General features: G+C 32.7%; 1 protein-coding gene across 1 annotated transcript in view; it reads left to right on the plus strand.

Moving 5' to 3' along the window:
• Nucleotides 1–21,867, plus strand: part of LOC149424613 (uncharacterized) — a 371,453-nt gene that overhangs the window by 126,298 nt on the left and 223,288 nt on the right. Inside the window, exon 5 of the mRNA XM_089631078.1 lies at nt 13,888–14,020. Within this exon, the coding sequence (XP_089487204.1) occupies nt 13,888–14,020 (133 nt within the window). The remainder of the gene's footprint in view (nt 1–13,887; nt 14,021–21,867) is intronic.

Raw genomic sequence — 21,867 nt, forward strand, 5'->3', positions numbered from 1 at the left:
ACAAAACAAAGGTATAGTATAGTACAGTAACTATCACCAATGTAAAATGCGAAAAAAATAATAATATCATTTAAGAGGTAATGTAAGTCACGTAGTAATGCAATAGTGTAAGTACATTATTATAAATTTGTGTCAAATTCAATTGAAACGCAAATTGAGTTACGCAATAGTGTAAGTACATTATTAAAAATTTGTGTCAAATTCAATTGAAACGCAAATTGAGTTACGCAATAGTGTAAGTACATTATTATAAATTTGTGTCAAATTCCATTGTAACGCAAATTGAGTAATGCAATAATCTTAGTACATTATTATAAATTTGTGTCAAATTCAATTGAAATGCAAATTGAGTTACGCAATAGTGTAAGTACATTATTATAAATTTGTATCAAATTCCATTGAAACGCAAATTGAGTAATCCAATAGTGTAAGTACATTGTTAAAAATTTGTGTCAAATTCCATTGAAACGCAAATTGAGTTACGCAATGGTGTAAGTACATTATTATAAATTTGTGTCAAATTCCATTGAAACGCAAATTGAGTTACGAGTAAATATGTGTGTGCCCTCTTTCATGAGATCCTTGAAGGTTCCTGTGTATATATTTTATTAAACTTTTTATAAACAGAGTGAAAACAAGCTTATTAATCATAAATAAACTTCTTAATGCCATATTAAAATGAACTTCTCTTTGCCAAATACTGCAATATTAGTTTCTGTAACCAATGAAGCAATCTTGTGAGCACTCGGTGTAAAATTTAATTAGCATTGCAAGTATAAGATAATTAATATTAAAATTTTAATTAATATTCCGATTAAATAAACACGTGCAGAGTATGAACTGCTCGCAGGTTTATTCGGGCATAAAGTTCGTGTTAACGTTTCTTTCACAATATAAACAAGGATTAGCAGCTTTCATATTATTATCTCGTTAACCCGTGTTTAGATATAACTAGGGTTACAATCCACTAGGAATTGGATACGTGGGTTAACATTGTTCATATTATTTAATTTCAATAATAAGGTTATGGCACTCTTCTGTTGTAAGGGATGATTTGTATTACCGGCTAATCTTTGATCTTTGTTTACCTGGGCAAATACGATTAGTAACAAGTAATTAATTACTTTGAATATTGCTGTGGCGTATTTTTCAAAAAAAAAATTTTTTTTTTATTGAAATTATAAACGATAACGATCCGGGGTAAATTGCGCTAACTTAAGGGGTGATTCTAAATGTTTTTAATAGTAAAAAAATATTTTTTTTTTATCGAAATTCCAATTTTTAGTCGTGGTTTTAGTTAAAAAAGTTGAATTGTTTGTTTTGGAAAATAATTATTTTAATTTCGAAAAAAGTTATTTTTTTATCATTTAGATAGAGAAGATGGCGCATTCTAAGTGATTTGCCACTTCAAAATCAATAATAACATATCTATGAACAGCAGAAGAACTTACTTGTTAAATGTTTCTTTAAAATTAGAGTCCAATCGAAGACAGATTTTTAATCCCACGCCTGCAAAATTTACTTCAAAATCTTAGTCATGTATGTTTCACTAAAAATATACGGTCAACGCAAATATTTTCTGCTCGTGACTTCTTTTGTGTTCCTCTTTGAATTCCTAATATCACAGATTATATTACTATATTTAGTTTTTTATCCCTATTTATGTAGGTAGGTCTATATTCTTAAATTAATATTTTCAAAGTTTCGGAAAAATTTATGATGAAACTTTGAAAGAAATAACTCGTAAGGTTCCTTTATAAGGTAACATATTTGCCGATAAACTAGTTTATGTAGGACTTGTTATGGTGGGACTTGGAGTCTAGGGAATTTATGGGTTAAATTTACTTCCTTCACTACGGAAAAAATATTCTTCACCACTTTACTGAAACATACCTCATATCGCAGTTTGAACAGCAGAGCACCAACAAAGGATACTCTTAAAGTTAGGCATAATATTTGGATGGACAAACCATCGTCATCTAGTTAATTGTTCTTGAGGTCTCGGAGGTCCGAAAAGTAACATCTTTTTATAAATATGTGAAATACTGTTTTAAATAGTTAATATATATATAATATATATATAATATACTATTAAAGCATTCAACAGTCTTCCACTTGAAACAAAAATTGAGGAAAATAAAAAATAAATTCAAACACAAAATAAAAAAATGGATTAAAGAACAAAAAAGACAATATTTCAAAAATTCTATAACATAAAAGAATAAAACATATACACGCAACACAAAAAAATGTATAAAGCAAGCGGCACGCACAAGCACATAGATCATTGTAAGTGCCGATTTCCATTCTCTTCTAATGTTTTTATTTTGGTGTGAGAATTGGATTTTGATTTCTAATCTTTATTTTTGGTATAAATTTATCTTTATTTTAATGTTGTTTTTTTGTTTAAATGTATAAATTCGTATATTTTAAAATGGGGGCCTCAGCACGGGTGAACAACCCAGTGAGGCCAACGTTGCTGAATTGAAATATGAAGTACTGTAGAGTAATGTATCAATAAATAAATAAATAAAATAAAGTTTTTGTTATGTATCATACATGTTTTTAATGCTAGAGGTGTGTAAAGTTAAATACGTTTGGCCACTATAAGAATACGGTTACAAATGCGGTTAATTAGGGTTAATTTACTAAATTACTACTACAAGCTATCCGGGGTAAAGTGCAAAGTGGGATGGGATTCTACGTGATAGTACAAGTAAAAAAAGGTAAATAACTTTTTCGAAATTCCAACTTTTAGTGAATTTTTCAGGTAACAGGGTAAAATTGAAATATATATACACAGCGTGTCTGGGGGTGCACAAAGGATTATTTCCATCAGGGCCTATGTCATCTTTGTGGAGGGCGTTTTTGAGGACAGGAAGGAGTGTATATGGATCATGAAGAGAACCATGTTTTTTATTGCAGAAAACATAGATACAGACAGTAATAAACAATACATCAAAAACATTCATTGTAGGAGAAAGGAAACATTAAAACCGGCAAATCGTTCCACAGCCGAGCTGTTAAACTCAAAACCGAGTCGTAGAAACGATCTGTTCTTATTTGAAAATGTTAACCATCTAAACATGCTGGGAACGCGTTTAGCGCGTTTCCCGACTTTGCACCGGTGCCGAAGGAAGCAATCACGCTAGTTCTTCGTAGTATATTCTATTGAAATACCAGTAGAACATGGATAGAATTCCCACCTGATGCCATCTCAATCCGTTTTTTTCAATGGGGGAATATTTATTATATATTAGTAATTAATAATATCTAACTTACGACCGCTAGACTAAGTAGTGTTATTATTATATTGGTCGAAACTAACACAGAATTTCCATAAATTATTATTGATTTTGAACTGAACAGCGCGAACGTCCTGTCAATTATTATTAACGTTAAACTGAACTGCGCAAACGACCTGTCAATTATTATTTAAGTTAAACTGAACTGCGCAAACGACCTGTCAATTATTATTTAAGTTAAACTGAACTGCGCAAATGACCTGTCAATTATTATTTAAGTTAAACTGAATTGCGCAAACGACCTGTCAATTTTTATTGACGTTGAACTGAACAGCGCAAACGCCATGCCATTTTTTGTTTATTTCATCAGCTTCTTTAGCTGAATGTATTTTTTAACTTAATTAGGGACCGTCCAGATTTTTAAGTAAAAGTAACTTTTTGAATTTGTAGCCCTTAATAAGATACCTACTTTTTTTTTAAGAATAGATTTTTTTCCAATTTACCCTTTTCAAATTCGAATCTAACCAGAAGAAATGATTTATTTCTTTGAAATTTAATGTGTCTTATCTGTCTCCGTGAGAAAGGTATAAGAGTAATCCGTCAAACAGATTGATCTCTTTAGGGTCTTCTACTTCAACTCTTCTATCTTGAATACCAAAAAATATTTTTTGGGGCTTGAATCTGAACGACTTGATGAGCTTGACCCAAAGGTCAAAGCTTCTGTCCTGGAAACTTGATTACTTTGGAAAAGTTATTGTTACATCATAGATCAATGGGTACTCGCAAACTATTTGTACAATAAACCCGTATGATTAGTTCAAAGGATAATAAGTTTTTTCTATTATTTGTCAGATTCTTTATTTTTTATTTATTTTTATTTATTCAAAAAACAGTTTTTACATAAAAAACATACTCTGCACATCTCACTAGGGCATTTCTGTATCAAGATGTGCAGCTTTACAATAATATCATTTAAAAAAATATATATATATATGTAAACTTAAAATAATAACAACATTAAATTTAAACCAAAAAAAGAAAAGTTTATGACACGGTCGTTTTGAGACCGGTAGACAAAAATAAACAAAATTTTAGTAACAAATGTATGAAAAATAAAAACAAAAATGTCAACAAAAGAAGCATTGGTAAGTAAGTTGGCAACAATAATATTCTTCTGTTAACTAAAGTACAAGGTACCTGTGCTGGCTTATCAGACCAGTAACCATACTAACAATTACAACACGAATAGTATGAATAATAAATTATAAGAAAAAATAAAATAACTAAATAAAAATAGGTAAATAATAACAAACACAAATATAATTGGTGTATTTACAAATATCCTCTATAAACCACAAATTGCTTAATTTCTATTTTATATTTGTTCCCTTCGTTTCTGTTTTTATTATGGGTATCGTTATTTCGTTTTACCCTGAATTATAGAACGTATTGCGTTGCACAAAATATTATCACTAAACAAGGTCTTCATAGATATGATTTGAGATTTTTACGGCCAAATATATAAAATTGATTTGTTTTTAGGGTATTATGCCGTGTTGCGCTACCTCCTTCTTTAGCCCGTTGGCTTATTGAGTAATACCTCGAATTGTAAAATTCAATGACTGAACAAAATTATCAGCTTTTTTTCAAAATTGTAGAAAAGTTGCAATTTAAGTAATGTATAGTATAGCTCTGAAATTAAAAATTCCATTTAAGAATATAAATAAAAAAATAATAACTAAAAATGAAGTTTAAAAAATCAGGTCACAATAGCTGAGAGGTTAGAGGTGTTGTCCCATTCCAGGGTTGATTCCGAGTTGCGAGCGTTACATTTTCATTTTCTGTGTCTTGTTCTGTTTCATTAATATTTATGTGTTTCATCTTATTTTTCAATGGTAAAATAAAAAATAAATAAAATTTAAAAACTTTTAAACTGATAAATTTGCATTAAAGACAAAACTTCTCAAGTTGATCACTATACTTCTTATAAATTATGATTTTTTTTAATTTTTTGCAGAAAACGATAATTTTAACCCGATTACATTTTCCGCCAGAGCGGGAGCGATATTTTAATAAAGTCATATTTTAAATCCCTCAACGATAACTCTGCAAATCGACAGGGTAGGTAAATCCGGGCCCCTCAATAATGCTTAAAGTTTGGATTATGACGAATGCCCCCGGAACAGTTCTGCCGGAGCGGAACGGATGAGTCGCGCTAACTTAGGATTGGGAGAATTGTGAGAATTTATTATACGCGTTGGGCGGCGCTGGAACCGGGAGAAATGGGAAATGTCTCCCAATCATAAGAGGCTCAGCGCTGAAACACGTCCGTCCTAAAAGCTTTCTGGAGGCAATTGAACACAATGCTCTGATAATGCTGAAAACCCAGAACAGGGTTCAAACAGTTTTTGAAATCCTGGAACTTGTTCGAATTATGAATGGGCTTCACGTAGGTATGTTAAAGCTCAATTTTAAATTATTCTTTATATTTTAGAAAACCATATAAACGCAAGTGATATATTGTTTAATTACGGCAAGGCTCTCGACAAGTTAGTGGGAGGTCGCGAAATTTTATTTGATTAAGATGTGTTATTTCACAAATTACTCATTTAAAATAATAAATAGCATATTTGTGGCACATTTCCAGAGTGGAAGAGAGTCTCAGTATCGCCTTGGTGTAAGACCACCATACATAAGTGAAGCGTTGCTTGCAAGTGGCTTTGACCGTGTTTGAAGACCAGATTTGGATAGCCAGGTACTTCCCCACCTTCCTCTATGCCGTCAAAATTAAAACCGGATGCCATCAAAACTACCTACTTCTTCTCTCCACTACCTTAAACCTCACAACAAACCCCATTGGGGATGACATAGTCTCACTAGCTCCAGACGGTTAGGAGTAGTTGGAACTTTTGTGCAGATTCACATAAAAAAAAACGCAAATTTTAATGAGAATAGAAACAAATATACCGCACAGAGTTTTGACTGCCGGGCGGAAAGAGCTACTCAAAGTACACTCATTATCTCTATTTATTAATATAAGTATTTATATTTAAGATTAATAAAAACATCACCTTGCAATTAAAATATTTTACCTAATTGGGTTTAAAAAAAATATAAAACGTTTTTCAATTATAAAATTAGCGGTAAACACTATATTTTATTTTTCCATACGATATATTAGTATCTCCCAGATGTATCCAGTTAATCTAAGAGTTTAGTAATATTTTTACCAGAATTAATTAAAATAAGTCCAGGAGAAAGGTTAATTTTCCAGGCCTGCTAGAGCAAATTCGAACGTACGTCGGTCCAATACGCCGGGCCGCACGCATCATATATTTGTACACGCCTTCTTCACTTACGTCGTTAGGGTTCCGACTTTATTTTTAGGTATTTGTCGTTGACTACTAATTAAATATAAAAAATTACTTCCATGAATTCGGGACAGCATCTTAACAAAAAAAAAGTTTTCATGATTTTTGAACTTCGTTTTATAATTCGACCTTCCCCGAATACTGCGAGTTATGCGAGAAATGTGATATGTCTGTGGCTCAGAATGAATTCGACCTTTTTCCAAAGCAAATATCTCGATATGCCCTGATCGCATTACGCGATATAAAAAAGGATGCCTTTAAAAATATCAAAGTGTTATGGACACGAATAAAGGATAGTTTGTTGTGGTATCTTGATTCAGCGAGGTCACTCGTAGAACAATCAAATAAATAATATTGTTTTCACACCTTTTTATACTCGGGGAAATTTGTTTATTTTGTGATTTACATTTTTCTCTCACATTGTCGGCATTATCTGCTTTTATAGTAGCTTTAATATTACAGTAACATGAAAACAGTTTCTGCGGCTTGGAGATCTTACAACTAAAACTGACTAATCTATGAATATTATGTTGTTTGAAATAGCTTTAGGTGTGTTTTGTGACCAGATCTTTCTCGACCTTCCTCTTTACAATCCTTTTTCTTTTACCACTCTTTCGGCTTCCCAACATACCTCAAACGGAGATGCAACAAAAAAAACTGATTTTGGGAAGTTGGGACTGTTGTGCGGTATTCTCAAAAAAAATGTTTACACGGCTGAAATTATTTGAAATCATTTATAGAATATTATTTGTTAGAAAAGATTCAGAACCTATTTTTCGATCACACCCAGCAATATTTTAGTCGAATAATTGAGAATTTCTTGTGAAGCATAAATATGTTTAATACCACTTTAAATTTAATTTAACATGTTCTTTGTTTGGATCATAATAAGGCTTTTTGTGTGTACGTAGAATCGATTATTTTTTAGGGATAGATTTCTCTCGGAAACTCTAAAATAATTTATTTTTATCATATGAGTTCGAGTTTTGTTCGATCTAAATATATTTCTAATATTTAGTTTTCAACGTGAATATTATAGTATGAACATATTCCCCTTCTCCAGAAATACTTATATACCACTCAAAGTTCATTGCAATAAGCACTGAAATAACAAGCAATTTAATATTTCTTGCGAAGGTCCTCGAGAAATTCTTATTTATCGAGATAAATGCTTGTTCATTTTCGTTCAAGAACAATTGGGAAGTTTACACTTATCTTATAAGTTTAAAAGTTGTTTCCGATAAATGAACTTGCCTATAGCTGTTTCTATACCCCTTTCTTCCATTGTATGATGGGTGTTAAGAGGAATCGAAAAGCCAAAAATGTGTATATTCTTTGTATGCCTTTTATTGTTACGAATGTAGGTATTAGGCCTTAAAATCGCTTAACAAACGGAATCTAGAAACGTTCGAATTTGTAATGATCTGCCCTTTCTACTTCAAACTTTTCCTTCTCTTCTTTCTACGATAATTTTCCTTAAGTCCCGTAGGTAACTTTTCCATAAGGCTTTGGTTATATATATATCCGGGGAGGGAAGGTCCTCCCTGCCGTCTTTTCTTTATTACACGCCCCTTCAAGAGTGTACATCCTAGTTTGTCTACGTGACGTACGACCTTGAACGTACTCATTTCACGTGACGGTTCAGTATAAAAAGGCTTCACCGAACGTTGTGTTGGTTTTTTGTTTCTCGGTTTAGAAACCTAGTTATTTATGTATGTGTGGTATCCCTTGGTTCTTTTGAGATAGAGTGAGTTGAATCCATTACCGCTGTGTTTTAAAACCATTTTATAAACCTTATCTTCTAAGTCGCCTGCTCCCCCCCCACTAGCTACTCGATTCTACCTATCGTAGGGTAATGTGAATATAATAAAGTGTTAGATTTTATATATGTGATATACATACGATAAGTTTATGGTGTTAGTTGTCGGCGCCATCCATGTATATATTTTGGGAGGGGAAGGAGAGGAAAGGAAATGAATTTTTTTCAAGCTAAGATTGACTCCTCCTCTTACCAAACAAAACTGATGGATGATAATTTGAGCAAGGCGATCGATATCTGCGTGTCTGGATATCACAACCGGCCGGGTCTCCCCTTGTTCCAAATCGGCAACCTTCACGCCAGAATAAAGAAAACCAGGTCTCATCACCAATTTCAGAATTGCCCCAATCTCAAACACCTCCAGGAAAATCTACTTTACTGAGTGTAGAAGGGGAAAACCATGACATCCCTTGTCACGAATCTAGTCGCGAAAATGTGACACGCAAGGTCCTAAGTTACGTGCCACCTCCAGAAAACGTTGTAACTCCCACGCCGTCGGGGATTTACATCCCTTTCTAGGTCAATAAATAGGTAACACACGACGATCTTGTCGATATTTTGCCTGCTTATTAACGATAGGTTGTGTGCCTACCCATTCAGCCAATTATCATGTGAGATATATGTAAGGTCTACTCGAAATGCCAAATTTGGGATGAGGACTGTCTGTATTTTAATATTTGGTTCCAGTATTTATTTTATGAGGTTACTAGCATCCTCGTGTATTAGGTATGGGTAACTTCTACTGAATACCTATCCTCTCAGGTAAGGTATAAACGGATAATTGGTTTGATTTTTTGCATTTAATTTAAAGAGGCTGCCTACCTCTCGAAAGATACCTGTTGAGAAAAGTTGTTCGGTTGGTAGTTTTATTTCGGAGATTACCATCTCCCTCTTTCGACTTTAGATTTGTTTTTGTGCATCCCAATTCGTAACTTAGAAAGTCAAATAATAGATGAAAAGTATTAAATTAGAAAGTCAAATAACAGAAGAAAAGTTTTCATTTCGTTCCGTCTGGTTGCATCCGATCGCTTTCAATTTGGGACGGCATACGCTAGCAAAACTTCCCCTTTGACTGACTGTACTCCGCGCCTCTCGGCCTATATATGAAAAGGTCGTTGACTCGTCTCTCGCTCACAGCTGATTGACAATGCGTCTAGCGTATCCCTTCTTATGGGAAGATTATTTGGGTTGCAGGCGTTGCAAACTCGGTTCCTGTACCTCGGTTGTATCCTATTATTAAAAGGGTCCTCTGAAATTTAATAAATAATATAAAAAAACTCACCCTGTTAGTCACCTCCAAATCCTCGTGTGAAACTTACCTGGTTACACTATATAGCTAAATCACTTTAATTTTCGACCTCCTCCCTACGCTTATAAAAGGGTAATTAAATATTCCTGTAAATAAAATTGTACCTCCCTAATCTGTTAGGATTCGAACCCACAGTTAATAATCTATTTGATTCTCTGGTTTTCGGTCTCCGTGGATAGAATGCCATCTCGCCAAATCAATAACTTAGCCCGATTAAACACTTCCTGCCTTTAAGTACATTCACTCTATTTTAAAACGCAATCATTATTTTTATTATTTTCATGTTTTTAAGACAAGCAATCTAGTTCGAACTGTATACGAAATCACGTTTAAATCAACACAACTTTATAACACAATCGCGATTGCACAACACCTGGCGCCCCTGAGGTGGGTTTTTACAAAACGGCGCTCTACAAATTATCCAATTATTATTATTGTCATTATTATTAATTGTTTTCCCACTGAGTCGAACCACTTTCACTTCACACAAACACCGGATCAATAATCTTTCACTTTAATTCAATATTCCGCAATACTCTCTAATACCACTTGAATTCAATAATTAACTGTAATTTCAAACAACACTTCTGATTTGTATCCATTTCTCGGGGCTGTCAATGCACCCAAGCTCAAAACTCGACTGTCCCTCCGGTCTCTCCTTCCCCGTGGGAATCTGTTTACTCCAGGCCTGTCTGTCCATAAATCTTCCGTCGTTGTCTAAACAAAAAAATTTTTTTGAGCACGTTCGTTTATTTATTTTATGTGAGTGTCCAAAACATCACAAATTCAAGCACAAAAGTGGTTTTTATTAATTTTGTAAATAATTTTATAAGAAAGCAAAAAAGTTAATCAATAGAAACTGTAACAAATAATCTTAACTACAATACTGAATTTAAAAAAAAATTGTTTCCTTTACGGGTTCGTACATTTCTATTGTCAAAAAATATTTTTTATTAGTTTACATTTATATTTTTATTGATTAATTTATATTTTAATTTGTAATCTACTCAAAGGAAACGGTAGGAAAATCTTCAAATTTATCTAAAGCATTTTTTTTGGTATTCATAATGTACACCAATTCGTTATAAAGATTAATCAAAATAGTGATAGCATTAAGCTTCGCCTTAAAGGTGAAAATTAAGATCTCTGAGTGAGTCCCGGGCCTCAGACTCCGTGTCCCTGAAGTAGGCTCTACTTTTCCTCACTTCCTTCAGATAAAATTGATCAAATATTAGCAAATCATGCCAGGAACAACAAAGTTACATCAGAAATTTTGGCCAAAATTTCCACAATTTTTTTTTTTTTAAATTACTTATATTTTTTCATTTCTTAACGGAAAATCCAAGTTCTATGTTATTTCGTAGATAATTTTATAACAAAGCTGTATTTAAAATACTTAATATTTACTTCTTCAATAATTGTAAATTCACTTTGTGGCGTCATTTTTATTAAAATAAAATAAATAACTTTGTGTTTATTCACTATCACATTTTTTATCAGTTTATTTTTTACTTATTTTCATTATAATTTAAATTACTGTAGTAAAATAATCACAAATATTGTAATTTATATTAATTTAAAAAATGGATGAACGTATTAAAAAAAACAATTGTTGTTTTACGTCCAACAGATGGCGCTGTTTCCAAAAAAATAATATTTTACGTGTCGCAGGTGACATTTATATAATGTAGTATATAAAAACACACGAGTATTAGAATACAAATTTGTGTCAAAATTTCAAACCAATCGGTTAATAACTTTCAGCAATTTAAGATTTTGAACAAACAAACATTAACATTTATATAGATTATATGTTTCGCCTGATTTTTGCATCGCTTGATTGAATAATTATTTAAACAAAAAATGCTATGGCCTATTATCAAATACCATCTAATTCTGCGACTGTGACAATTAAAAAATGAATAAGATTAATCATCTTCTCATTATCTATTTACTAATAGCGTTTCATTGCAGGATGGTTGTTTCCCGAAGCGGTGTTCTAATTTGGCATTGTTTCGGTCTGGAAACCTTATAAATGATTCAATGGGGTTTAAACTAAATGATTCAATGGGTTTTAGGGTGGCCTTGAGCTCCTTTGTTTCCTATGGGGCCTCTTGTCACTCGGGCGACACTGAATGCTGAAATTTGTCAAAGTCCGAAATGTTCGTCCCCCAAGCGATGTATGCTGCCCATTGCCATTTGTTTGTTTTCGCAAAAACACATATATGTCAGCATTTTTGACTGACAGCTTTTGTATTAATATTACCGTCAATGATTCACGTCCGCTTAAACTACCTACGTTCACCTACTTTTATGTTATTACTGAAAGTATGCATCGATCAACAACTTTTATTTTAAGACACTTTGTTTGATTTTTGTTGAAGTTCTTGTTTAAATATTTTTAAGTCCTCCATCCTAGTTTAGCTTCTCTCGCGGTTCCTTCAAATACTCACCCATTTATTTATCTAACATGCATCGAATTGATGACTCACTCCATAGGGGTACAATTAACGTTTGATTAGAAAATAGTTACGCCGTTATTTGATATTTAATTTTATGGGTCGGAAGGGTATGTCGGCAACAGATTGGTTAGAAAAAACTGGCACCTGGAAATTAGCCCTGCTTTTGAAACCCTGGATTAAGGATTGCAACCTTGCAGAAAAAGCAGGAATATCCTTCACAAGCGATACCCAAAACAAGGAGCTATTTTTTTAACAAAATTAAGAGATATCTATTTTTTACTTCATGTTTCTGAGGTTAAGGTAAAGGTATTTGATGTCATATCAAACAGTTACTTGAATGTTTCCTTCTAAGCTATATTTTAAGAGCATCCTAGCATTAATACCTACGGTGTTAATAATATCCGCAACAAACACATGCTGAGACTAATTGATTTTTAATAAATAAAACTAGAACTATTATTCAAACTTTAAAGAGGCTTTGAAAGTAAACAAAGTTTTTGAAAATAATGCAAAAAAAAAATTACAATTATTGAAGAAGTGCTGATACTGAAATATTCAATATCGATGCAAATTCCTTCTTACCAGCTGTTAAGATTTCAGATCACTTCAGTGAATAAAAGCACACCCGGTTTAAAAATATTCATCTGCGTTTATTTACAATTAAACATTTTACATGATAACTTTGCACTTTTCTCGTATTCTTAGATAAAGGACGGCTCGGTCCTCTTGATAGTTCTAAAAAAACTGATTTGCTCCGCGTACAAAATAGAAGAAGTTATTTTTAAGAGAGCTTATTGTATTTATCAAAAGATACCAAACTAATACCTTAACAAACACTGATAGAATCCTGTGCTTACAGTCGAGCCCTGAAGTAGCTATCGTATCTTATAATATGAATAATAGATAAGATGCTTTATCATATAATCAGTGAAAAATAGGTACGAAGTCAGAGTTCAGTCAAGCTTCAAACCTAGTAACTTATGATTTACAACACAGAGGGCAATAATAGTCAGCTTTTAAGCCTAATCGTTTTCTTAACACCAGCAAACTAACTCTAAACCTCTCTCCTTTGGAAGTCCGTCGGGAAAAAAATGACCTCATTTGCTTCTTCAAAATTATAAATGGTATTATTGATTGACCTACTCTACTGCAACTTATTCCCTTCAATATCCCCTCGCACAGACTCAGAAATAATGAACTGCTCTTCCTCAACCATCATTCGACAAATTTTGGATATTATTCACCATTGTCCAGAATGTGTAGACTGGTCAACTCAAGTCAAAACCTTAACTTTTTTGGGATAAGTCTGAATGATTTTTGCCGGTCGCTAAACAAGTGACGGAATATTATAAGTGTCCCTTGGTCTTGACCCACGGCGTAGTCTTGACTTGATTCAACTTGTCACTTTATTTTCTTATATTATATCTGCTTTATGTCTTTGCTTTCATGTACCTTTGTCTAATCTATTTTTTTTCATTTTACTGTATTCGTGTTATTATTTTGTAATTTGGACGATGTCCGTTAGTAAATGAATAAATAAATGTGTATTAAAATATTAAAGGGGTGAATAATTTGGCAGTAATCTTTATGGACTCAATTTTGTTATGTAAACCTGGGGCCTCTATAAGGAGTTTGGTGAATGTAGTTACACCACAATGTACATTATGTTATTTTGTTACAGTTCTGGGCAGCATACGTCCCCTGCGCCGCCCAACACAGGGATGCTGTACAGCTGGTGCTGGAGCAGATAGACGTCATCAGAAGACTGACTGAGCGCTACCATCCTGAACTGGTGCTATGTACTTCTCCTAAAGGTAAGACTTGATTTGAGTTATAATAAATAATGTGCATCCTTATATTATGAGGAATGCTCTATAATATCTTCCAAAAAAAAAGAAAATAATCAAACAAAATAAATTTTCTACGTAAATCTACTTACGGGAATACTTTTCATAACATTTAGTAGGAATAATATGATTTATTTTCCAGTAATAATTTGTACATATTTATACATAAAGAAGAGTGTCCTGGTGTGGGTTTGTTGTTAAAATAAATCTAGAGTTTTATTCCGAGATTGATGAAATTTCGCAAACTTGACCTTCAAAACATGAGTCTGCACGAGATTTCGTGAAACCACCTCCATCCCATTTTCCTCCCATTATCCTTTCCTAATGCCCCGGAAACCTAAAAATGGTGAAGTTGAGAACCTCTAAATCGCTTAAAATCCCTTTCCCGATCACTTAAATAACTTAATAACTTATCACGTAAATAACTTAAAATCACTTTCTCGATCACTTAAATAACTTAATCACTTAAATCACTTAAAATTGTATTTATCGATGCTATGTTAAATTAAGTAGAATTATGTAACAAAGATTTTTAGGTTTCATGTCATTGTTTCACTTATAAGGTTCATCTATATAAATAAAAATTGAAATGTTCGTTTGTTCAAAATCATAAATCTCTGAAAGATCTTCACCAATTGCATCGAAATTTCGACATAAAGTTAAAGAATACGCATATGTATTTGAATATATTATATAGATGTCATTTTTAATTTTTTTTTTCAAAAACAGCGCCTTCTGTTAGACGTAAAAGCAAGACGCGCTATTGTTTCTCTATCTGCACAGACAGACTTAGCCACAACAACGCGTGACGGGGTACAGCTAATTAAAAATAAAATTGGTTATATTTTTGCCCTAAAATGTTAATTCAGCACAAAGTCATCCCGGTACAAAGTCAAGTGTGTTTACCATATTTTCCACGGTCACCGTGTAAAATAAATCGTGATGTTCGCTTAACCAAAACTTACGATATAATATCTATTCGAGATTGCTATTCTGGTCCTCAAATACAATAAACCGCTTTTTTCAGAAAATCACTATTGCTTGTAATAATAAGATACAATAAACGTTGTATTTGACTTGAAACACAATCTATCCGCATTTCTTAGACCCACGGTACGTATCAATCATAATGAATTTATAGTATCAGATCTGCGGTTGAAATTTGATTGCTTCGCCGTCATAAGCCTTTGACTTAATTGAATAATTGTTTTGTGTTTACCGACCTCAAAGCCGGAGTTAAACACAAGATTTATATCAGTGGACAGGAGCACGGTAATGTAGGCGGTGTCTGCGAGGGACAATGGGAACTTTGCTACCCCGCTCGAGGAGAAGGTGGGATAAACGACAAACTATCGCCATAAATTACATCTTGATTTCGTGTTGGCTTAATTATGCAAAAACAATCCGCATCATATTTAATCTGTTATGGTTGGATAATCCTAGCAATTCCGTTTGCTATTTAGATAGAGTTGAAAAAATATTTTCAACATTTTTTTTCAACTCTATCTATACTAAATTATTATTATTTATGCTAAATTATTATACTAAACTTAAATTAAGCATTTTATTTATTATTATCTTTAAATTGTGTTATTGTTGGGAAGTGAGTTAGCTATGAGCTTCACAGATGCTTTCATAGAGGGCAGTCCAAAGAGCTTGCTTGGAAGTCCACAAGATGGCAGCTAGTAGTCAGTAGTCGCCAGGGCCAGTTAGGCTGCTTCCAGACAAACATGGTGTTTGCAGATCTCATTTAGCCAGCTCCTAGTTAGATCGACTAATACGTGAAGTATTGAATAAATCCCTGATTTAATATAAATAACTTATTCTCTAAAATCTCCTTCCACGACGAGTTGGAGAACTGTTTGTGGGAACACAATAGTTATTTATTTAACAAAAATTGTGTATAAAATCATAGTCGCTCATCTCATCAGCAAATTCCTGTATCGAGATGTGCAGCTTGAACAACAATATTGAAAATAAACCTAAACAATTATTACAATAATAAACACTACAGCTGGGCAAGTAAGTTAAAAGTTGGAAACATTAAAATTTTTCTGTCAAATTAGTATTACAAAGTAATTGGCTTATCAGCCACAATCATAGGGTGATCATATTGATAATGACCAGAGGGATCGAATGAATAATAATTATTGGCAAAATAGTTATAGATGATTACGGGCTTTCTGCGTGATTCACACATAAGATGCCATGTTAGCATTGTTCGATGGCATACTGAGAAGCAAGCTGGAGTATGCGAGCGATGTTTGGGCACCGTACCACCAGAAGTACATTGATATGTTGGAGCAAATCCAGAAAAAATTCCTCAGTTATGTTTATATGCGGACGCATGGAATTTATCCTAGGTTCATGCACCATATTGACTTACTTGAGGAAACTAATTCTGTGAGTCTGGAAACTAGGCGGAAAGCAAGTCTAGCTGTTTTGTCATTCAAAATTTGAAACAATTTTATCGATAGCCCATTCCTCTTGGGATGCTTGTTTTATATGTACCAGACCACTACAGCCGAAGTCGATACCATGACCTATTGAGTACCATGAGTACCAAAAGGCAAAACCGACGTCCTGGCAAAGAATAGCATGACAAGGGGAGTGGTGCTGTTGAACAAACTAGCAAAGAATTTGGATGTAAGTGACTGTTCTAAATGACCTAAAACAATTATTAAAGAGTCACTTAGCTAAATGCTGTTATGATGTAAAATTTTACTGTATGAAATAATGTAAAATTGTACTGTAACTGGAACGAATGTTCTGTTGTACAATAAATAATAAAAAATATATATATATATATATATATATTATATATATTATATATATATTAGGGTGTCCCAAAAAAATTAAAATTGTTATTTTTGAACGCATACCCTCTAATTTTGTTTTAATAATGACAAAACACTTATAAATTTTTTTTTGTTTACTTTGGACAACTGCAACCCGTGCCGATTTGCATCGAAAGATGTCAGTACTTGTACATTAAGACGCCAGCGAGCAAACGTGTTGATGAGCTTGTAGTAACTTGCTATTTTGTTGGTAAACGAAAATCACTCGTTCAGGCAAGATGTTGTTAGATTTACGCACTTCTAAAAAGAGTATATTTTAATAGGAGTCGTAAAAACCAAATATAGGGTTCTAAACTGCCATCTAATGGACAATTTCTTGAAGTTTTGTTCTACAATATCCGGAAAGTGAATTTAACTGTCAATATATATCAAATATAGCCATAGTTGGTATTAAAAGCTGTGTTTGAAGTAAAAATCAGTCAAATGACTACAAGCCCTGTATACCACTCTTCAAAAAGTTTCGAGATAACTGTAAAAATGTTGATCCCGATAAAATTCAGTGCTACAGAGAAAATCTCACATTGCACCTAACCGCTTCCAAAATCGATGATTTGCTTGACTTTTACCGTACTGCACTGACAACAAAAATACTTGGAGATGACTATTGAGAGTTTTTAGAGCTCTGTGTGATAGTTTTAGGAGGAGATACAGCGAGAGAATTTAAGGTTCGGCCTCCAGGTGCTCGATGGATGGCAAAGGCGCTTTATTCCTTGAAAATATCATTAATTTGTGCGCAATTTAAAATTACCGGTAAGGATAAGGCGGCACTTTTAGACGTTTGCCTGTTCATAGTAACATCCTATGTCAAGCCATGGTTACAATGTATTATAGCAGTTAAAGCACCTTACCAGGATGTATTGTTTGTTTGTTTGTTTGTTTATTGATGTAGTGCTTTTTGAAATCGATGAAGGTTTAGGAAAAAAATGATGAAAACATCTCAATGGCAGCTTTATTTCTGTTCAGTAAGCAGTTATGGTATTTGACCGATGAAGGATCTATTTTATCGCTGTTTGACGACGCTGTGGATCAAACAACTAAAATAAAAATGCTCGAAATATCAAAAAAAAAAATTTATCAACCCATGACAAACGTTACATCCCATCGAAGGAAGATCTTGATGGTAAATTGAATGGTAAGTTTATTAAGTAGTTTAAATTATGTTTTGTATTGAGGTTTTTGTTCATATCATAATTTAGTGACTTTTGTTTCAGAGAAAAATATTTACGACTTCATTTCAGTCAAGAGCAAGTATTTGTTTGATCGTCTGAAAACAGATGCCAGTTTTCTTAACGAATTCCCTACGATGTGGTCAAATAATGCTTCGTATCAAGAAGTCAGAAAGAAGGTGTCGCCGCTGAGGGTAGTGAATGATACAGCTGAAAGAACTGTTAAGTTAATGCAAGATTTTCATGGCTTTATCTCACGGTCGAAGAGGAACAAAAATAATTTTTGTTACGATGCGTTCAGGAACACCGGAAGATTTATCCTGACTGTGAAAAACAAACTATGAAGAAAAAATTTAATCAATAAACCATTTTTAAATATAAAATACTACATAATTGAACATTCGTGCATTTTTAAATTTTATTTACCTCACAAAAATGAAAGTTGAAAATCCTTCCAAATTAACTCTGTACCATATGTTTGGCATCAAGTCGGCACGGGTTGCCGGTGTTTAATCAAAATAATATTTATTATATGAGTTATTGGGATCAAATGGAATAAAATAAGAGGGTATGCATATTTAAATTCATGAAAAAAAATTCTTTCTTATGTCCTGGGACACCCTAATATATATATATATATATTATAATATATATATAAAAGCTCGCAATTAACTGGCAAAGTTAAAAACACTGAATTTTTAAAACCCAACCTATTAAACTAACCACTTTTTCTTTAGCATTAAGTCAATCGCATCTAAGTAATCGTGATATCTTGCCATATGTTAGCAGTCAGATTGGCCAAGATAGCATTCGTAAATGCATAGAATGTATAGGTTTTCTATACATATTTTATTGCCTCCGGGACCTTGCATACTTGTACGTTTTCCTTGTTGGTTTATTGCACTTGGTGGACTAACATTTCAATTGGAAAATTCCAGGCGCCTTCAAGTGGGGATCGCGGTATATATAAGGCATTCGTTCGTTTATTTTCAGAAAGAATTTGTTCCATCTCTTTTCTTCTGAGAGTAAGGTTTCATTAAATTTAAGGAAATTTTCTCAACTCTTCAGGCCTTATGTATATTCTGCTAGAAGATCGGAATATTTCCGCTTTGCAATAAAATCCGAATAAATGGAATATTTTTTAATGTTTCCAAAAACTAATAACTGGTTTTGAAAGGTGATGAAATACACTTTAATTTATTAATACAAATAAACTTTGTTTTTTGAAATATATATTTTTTTTAATGCAAATATACAAAATAAATAAATTTGCAAATTGCACATTACAAATATACAAAATAAATAAAAATGGGTCACTTCACGTTTTTTGTAACGAAAATTACTGATAACACAAAAAACGCAAAAACAAAAGCATTTTATTAGGCGTGAGAGTGGCTAATTTTTAGATTTGAATGTGAAACGGGTGTTTTTTTCTTTCTAACACTGTTTAGATCATATTCTCCGCCACGACATTATGGAAGATACAACAATTTATGTAAGACCTTATGAGTTATTCCCAAAACCGAAAAAAATTAGCTTGAAGGGTTAAGGGCCTTGTGCTTAAATTTTCGATATCTGCGATGTATTTATTATGAAGATTTAAAAATGTTCAATGAACTTCCTTTATATGTTAAGGAAGCCAAAAGTCTCAATGTTGTGAAGTCTAAATACTAGTACGTAGGATATAAGCAACTATATATAAAATGTTAAATTTTATAACTAAATAATCAGTCAAAACAAACTTCGATTAATCCAAAAATAATCAAAATTTTAGTGAAAACAATAAAAGTGGATCCCAGTTTTAATACAATGTGTTGAGCCATATTAAACTAGCATCAGAGTTGTTCATATCATAGTACCAGTTGAACAAACAAAGCTTTCAACGTTTTGCCATCTGTTCAATCTCTTGTTATTGTCTTCAGGGTAACAGTTTGGTGTACCTACGTTTATCCCTTTGTTTGTCAAAGCTTTGGGACAATATGTCGGGAAGTGTCCCATGTCCCAAAAAGTATCCAATTAAATAAGAAAATATATGATATTAACATAAATAATTACGCTAAAAAAATCGGAACAATTTGCATAAAATAACACTAATAGTGGAATAAATATTCCATAAAATTTTTAAAAAATAGTTCGAGCGTTATTTAACACTTTGTTATTTATTTTTAATACTTTTTATTTTAGCAAAGCTTGTAGGTACGTGTTAACGACTTAAGTGGTAATAATTACAGTACGTTATATTATGTATGAAGCATTTATGTCTTTTAGTCAGAGATGTGCAAAATGGGTACCCAAAACCATTTGAAATGCAAAATGGAAACGGGTCAAAACTTTTCCATTTGAAAATGCAAAATGCAAAATGGGTTTTAGAAAAGCATTTCAAATGCAAAATGCAAAATACCTATTTTCAAAATGCATTGAAAATGCAAAATGGTTTCTCAGGTCAAACAATTAAAATAATTATTGAATTTTCAAACAATTTTGTCATTTAATAATGGATATCAATGTAGAACAAACATATAACATGATGGTAAATCCAAAAACACCACGACTACAGATTATGAAACCACAAAAAATTTGCGCGGGACTAATTTTGCCAACATAGAAACTGCTATCTAACATTTAATATTACAGCGTCATGGCCCCATGTTCAGTACCTATTTGAATCAGTATTTTTGTAATGGTATCACTCAATTGCCAGGGCTCCTACCAGGGAGCAACTTGACAAATGTAAATTATCTCTCATAGCGAGGTTGAGGACCGACTGATATTTGGAGCTTATGAAAAAAAGATGAGTGGAGATAGTAGGAAGAATGTTGCAAAAAAGCATTTAAAATGGAAAATGCATTGAGAAAAGCATTTAAAATGCAAAATGCAAAATGGTTTTTAGAAAAGCATTTAAAATGCAAAATGGAAAATACCCATTTTGCATTTTGCATTTCCATTTGAAATGGATTTATTTGGAATAAAGCACATCTCTGCTTTTAGTACATTGAAATATTGATATTTATTTTCAAAATTATAAATTGTAGTGTAGACAGCCCTGAATTAATTAAACTCATTGATTTTCATATACTTACGAGAACTATTTGCTTCAAAATCCTGTTTAAATGTAATAATACTAGGACTGAGCATTTCAAACACTCGCTTATACCTAGATTACAAGTTAGTAATATATACGCCAAAGTGGCGGATCTGTTTAACTGCACGGAAGAAAGGTTCAAGAAGGGATATAAAATAATGTATTTTCAATCAATATTACTTAAAACTATTGTACTTGTTTATTAAATTTTGAATATCTCGACGGCATCTGTGGTCAGGGGGTAAGTTCGCGGTTTCAAATCCCTGCGTGCGCAAGTAAATTTTATTAGATTAATTTTACAAAATCACTCATTTAAATTAATATATAGTATATATATGCGGCACGTTCCAGAGTGGAAGAAACTCTCAGTATCGCCCTGGTGTAAGACCACCATTCAGAATTGAAAAGTTGATTGAAATGACTTTAGCCGTGTTTGGTGACCAGATCTGAATAGCCAGGTATTATCCCACTTGCCTCTTTCCCATCTCTTTACCCTTCCCTCTATATTCAGCCATACAACGTACCCCAATTGGGGATACCATAGACTCACTGGCTCCCGACGCTTGGGAGCAGTTGGGATTCTTGTTGCGGTTTCATATAAAAAAAATCAACTATCTTCTTATTCTATTTCCTTCTAGAGATTGAATTATTTTGATACTTTCTTTCGTCATTTTACGATCTAATGCCACAGTTATTTGTTATTTTTGT

This window comes from Hesperophylax consimilis, chromosome 4 (assembly GCF_061612785.1).
Source record: "Hesperophylax consimilis isolate HC1 chromosome 4, BYU_Hcon_1.0, whole genome shotgun sequence".
Taxonomy (NCBI): Eukaryota; Metazoa; Arthropoda; class Insecta; order Trichoptera; family Limnephilidae; genus Hesperophylax; species Hesperophylax consimilis.